General features: G+C 32.3%; 1 protein-coding gene across 1 annotated transcript in view; it reads left to right on the plus strand.

Annotated features, from left to right (window-relative positions):
• Positions 1-5,000, plus strand: part of LOC137639454 (glutamate [NMDA] receptor subunit 1-like) — a 24,224-nt gene that overhangs the window by 6,818 nt on the left and 12,406 nt on the right. The window contains exons 6-7 of the mRNA XM_068371727.1: positions 2,793-3,013; positions 3,831-3,877. Coding sequence (XP_068227828.1) covers positions 2,793-3,013; positions 3,831-3,877 — 268 coding nt within the window. The remainder of the gene's footprint in view (positions 1-2,792; positions 3,014-3,830; positions 3,878-5,000) is intronic.

Raw genomic sequence — 5,000 nt, forward strand, 5'->3', positions numbered from 1 at the left:
TCAAACAGTTCGTCGAACGCGGTCCGACAGACAGGTTTTTGAAGTGATGTTCGAAGTGTAAACGGGTTATTTGGTTGTCGAACACGTTCGTCGAACGGTTCGAAGCACGTCTGTTCTCGCCTGACTTTTGTAGGCGGGGCTTCATTGCCCATAAACCTTATGCATTTGTGGCTGATTCCCCCCTTCGAACCGTTTGACAAGCGGGTTCGACAACCTGGTTTGACAATCAGGTTCGACGAACTGTTCGATCATGTAAACCCCACTTAATGCTCTTCTCTGTGCAAAAAAAAAAAAAAAAAAAAAAAAAAAAGCTTATCCAGTTGGATAGTTTCATATTTCTTTCTTGATAACATATTTCGTTTTTACAGAAATTCATGAAGCTAGGTATAATATAAAAAAAAACATGTAGTGAAAATGATGATTAAATGTTATCACAGGAAATTAAAAAAAGAACACAGAAAATATGTAAGCGAAAAAATTTTGAATATGTTATATATCAGTATTTAGAGCATATATAGTTTTATATTTCTTACCTTGGAGGCATATTTTCCTTTTATAGAAATTCATGATGCTGGGTATAACATACAAAGAATGTGTAGCAGAAAGAATGATTGAATGTTAACACAGGAAAAAAAAATACAGAAAATATGTAAGCAAAAAAATTTAATATATGATTAAATATAATATGATTAGCGGCATGTTGAAATTATTATTATTATTATTATTATTGTTATTATTATTATTATTATTATTATTATTACTTCCTAAGCTACAACCCTAGTTTGAAAAGCAGGATGCTATAAGCCCAAGGGTCCCAACAGGGAAAATAGCCCAGTGAGGGAAGAAAACAAGAAAAAATAGAATATTTTAAGAACAGTAACAGCATAAGAAAAAAAGGAGCTAAGAGCAGAAAGAATGATTAAATTTCATTACAGGAAAAAAATACAGAAAATATGTTAGCAAAAAATTTGAATATATAATTAAATATCATATGATTAACGGCATATTGAAATTATGCTTTACATATTGCATATCAAAATATTTCCCAAAGGAAATAAAAAATCAAAAGAACAATAAATTGTTATGTCATACTTCATCTACGACGTCGGATCAAAATTTTTTAAACAATTCTAGGTTTTGCTTGAAAATGTATATTGCATACAGAAGATCCTCAACTTACAAACTTACAAACATAATAGGTTCCAAGTTGTTTGTAAGTCAAATTGTTTGTAGGCCGAATTTCTTGTTGGTCGAATTGTTTATAAGTCCCGTTATTTGAAATTCGAATGTTTGTATGTCAAATTGTTTGTAAGTCGAATTGTTTGTAAGTCAGGTTGTTTGTAAGTCGAGTTGTTTGTGAGTCGAGTTAATTGTAAGTTGAATGCTTGCGTCAAATTGTTTGTAAGTCAAATTGCTTGTAAGTCTAACTGTTTGTTTGTAAGTCAAATCCTTTGTAAGTAAATTTTTTTCCATGTCGAATTGTTTGTTAGTCGAATTCCTTGTAAGTCTAACTGTTTGTTTATAAGTCGAATCCTTTCTAAGTCGAATTTTTTGTGTCGAATTGTTTGTAAGTCGAATCGCTTGTAAGCCTAACTGTTTGCTTGTAAGTCGAATCCTTTGTAAGTAGAATTTTTTTATGTCGAATTGTTTGTTATTCGAATTGCTTGTAAGTCTGACTGTTTGTTTATAAGTCGAATTTTTGTAAGTCGAATTGTTTGTAAGTCAAATTGCTTGTAAGTCTAACTGTTTGTTTGTAAGTCGAATCCTTTCTAAGTAAACTTTTTATGTCGAATTGTTTGTTAGTCGAATTCCTTGTAAGCCTAACTGTTTGCTTGTAAGTCGAATCCTTTGTAAGTAGAATTTTTTTATGTCGAATTGTTTGTTATTCGAATTGCTTGTAAGTCTGACTGTTTGTTTATAAGTCGAATCTTTGCAACTCGAATTATTTTAAGTCAAATTGTTTGTACGTCGTTTTCTCTTCCATTTTGGCCCAGTTTAAGCCTTATCTGAATCCCATACCTATGATTTCCTTTTACAAAATTCAATAAATAGTGGGTTTCATATCAAATAAACATCTGGTTATCACAAATTTCGCTTTGATTACTCTATTAAATTATATAATATTGTTTTATAACAGTATTTCTTTATCTTATCTCTATTATTTTTAGTTGGATTTGTGTTTGTATTTCAGAATGTTTGTGAGTTGGAAACCTGTATTTATATTTACAGTTCATGTTTCTTTACTTTTATACTTAGAATAAATATTTCGATGATAAACAAGCTGAATTTGCTTCCTAAGGCTATAAGTTAGTGATTATATTGTCGCTTTCTCGGTAGAGTGATATCAATATTTGTTTAGTGTCTAAAACGTCAACTATTCGAAGGTCAAACAGACCCTTCGATTACAAAATATATGATCGAAACTAAGAAAAACTTAGTTTTCAATCTTCATATAAAATAATGTGCAAAGTTTTTTGAGAAGAATTTGTCCCTTCGAATACAAAATATGTGATCGAAACTAAGAAAGTCTTAGTTTTCAATCTTTATATAAAATAATGTGCAAAGTTTATGAGAAGAATTTGTCCCCTCGAATACAAAACATGTGATCAAAACAAAGTTTGGATGGAAAGGGGGCATTGGTGCTGATCATATGTATATATGGTCAGTCTTTATAGCATTGACCTACTAGGGCATTGTCACTATCTCTACCTTTAAGACATTAGATAAGAGAGTTATAGACCTCTTAGAATGCCTCAACATTAATAGATATAACTTCAAAGTTCAATTTTCAGGTTGGTGGGTGGATTTGCATAGTATATCTACTCGTACAGTCCTGGCAATAACCATGGTGACATCATCACTGTTGTATTACCATTACACCGCCATCCTTACCTCGTCGCTGGCTACCCCTTCTTTAGGACTGCCTTTCAGCGATCTCAAAGGATTCTACGATGCCAGGAAGGATTACAAATTAGTTACTCTCAAGGGATCCGTATATCGAACTCTATTCATGGTATGTAAGTATATATGAGAGGGTATAAATGCTATTATAGAAATAAATACCCAAGCAAATATTTGTACAAGATGGAAAATGTGGATTTCTAAGGAAAGCAAGTCTTTCTCATAGTCAAATGTAGGACGTAATGTTTTAATGAATGATTTTCAGAGCCATATGTAAGACGTAATGTTTTGACAAAAAAAAATTTAAGAGTCAAATGTAGGACCTAATGTTTTGAAGAAAAGTTTTCAGAGCCAAATGTAGGACGTAATGTTTTGAAGAAAGTTTTTAGAGTCAAATATAAGATGTAATGTTTTGACGAAAGTTTTTCAGTCAAATGTAGGAACTAATGTTTGATGAACGTTTTTCAGAGTCAAATCTAGGATGTAATGTTTTGACGAATGATTTTCAGAGCCAAATGTAGGACGTAATATTTTGACAAAAGTTTTTCAGAGTCAAATGTCAAATATAAGACGTAATGTTTTGACTTAAGTTTTTTTTCAGAGCCAAATGTAGGACATAATGTTTTGACAAACTTTTTTCAGAGCCAAATGTTGGATGTAATGTTTTGAAGAAAGTTTTTTAAAGCCAAATGTAGCACCCAATGTTTTGACGAAAGTTTCTCAGAGCCAAATGTAGGACGTAATGTTTTGACGAAAGTTTTTCAGAGTTAAATGTAGGACCTAATGTTTTGACGAAAGTTTTTCAGAGCCAAATGTAGGACGTGATATTTTGATGGAAGTTTTGAGAGCCAAACGTAGGACCTATTGTTTTGACGAAGGTTTTTGAGAGCCAAATGTAGGACGTAATGTTTCGACGAAATTTTTCACAGACAGATATAGGTCGTAATGTTTTGATGAAAGTTTTTCAGAGTCAAATGTAAGACGTAATGTTTTGACGAAAGTTCTTTTCAGAGTCAAATGTAGGACCTAATGTTTCGACGAAATTTTTTCCGAGCCAAATGTAGGACATAATGTTTTGACGAAAGCTTTTCAGAGCCAAATATAGGACCCAATGTTTTGACAAAAGTTTTTCAGAGCGAAATGTAGGACTTAATGTTTTGACAATTTTTTTTTCATAGCCAAAGGTAGGACCTAATGTTTTGACGAAAGTTTTACAGAGCCAAATGTAAGACGTAATGTTTTGGCGAAAGTTTTTTCAGAGCCAAATGTAGAACGTAATGTTTTGACGAAAGTTTTCCAGAGCCAAATGTAGGACCTAATGTTTTGACAAAAGTTTTTCAGAGCCAAATGTTACACATAATGTTTTGACAAAAGTTTCTCAGACCCAAATGTTAGACAAAATGTTTTGACAAAAGTTTTCCAGAGCCAAATGTAGGAACTAATGTTTTGTCGAAAGTTTTTAGAGCCAAATGTAGCACCTAATGTTTTGTCAAAAGTTTTTCAGAGCCAAATGTAGGGCCTAATGTTTTGACGAAAGTTTTTCAGAGCCAAATGTAGGACCTAATGTTTTGAAAAAAAGTTTTTCAGAGCCAAATGTTACACATAATGTTTTGACAAAAGTTTCTCAGACCCAAATGTTAGACAAAATGTTTTGACAAAAGTTTTCCAGAGCCAAATGTAGGAACTAATGTTTTGTCGAAAGTTTTTAGAGCCAAATGTAGCACCTAATGTTTTGTCAAAAGTTTTTCAGAGCCAAATGTAGGGCCTAATGTTCTGACGAAAGTTTTTCAGAGCCAAATGTAGGACCTAATGTTTTGACAAAAGTTTTTCAGAGCCAAATGTTACACATAATGTTTTGACAAAAGTTTCTCAGACCCAAATGTTTTGACAAAAGTTTTCCAGAGCCAAATGTAGGAACTAATGTTTTGTCGAAAGTTTTTAGAGCCAAATGTAGCACCTAATGTTTTGTCAAATGTTTTTCAGAGCCAAATGTAGGGCCTAATGTTTTGACGAAAGTTTTTCAGAGCCAAATGTAGGACCTAATGTTTTGACAAAAGTTTTTCAGAGCCAAATGTAAAGCCTAAGGTTTTGACGGAAGT

The sequence above is a fragment of the Palaemon carinicauda genome, chromosome 4 (assembly GCF_036898095.1).
Source record: "Palaemon carinicauda isolate YSFRI2023 chromosome 4, ASM3689809v2, whole genome shotgun sequence".
NCBI classification, from domain to species: domain Eukaryota; kingdom Metazoa; phylum Arthropoda; class Malacostraca; order Decapoda; family Palaemonidae; genus Palaemon; species Palaemon carinicauda.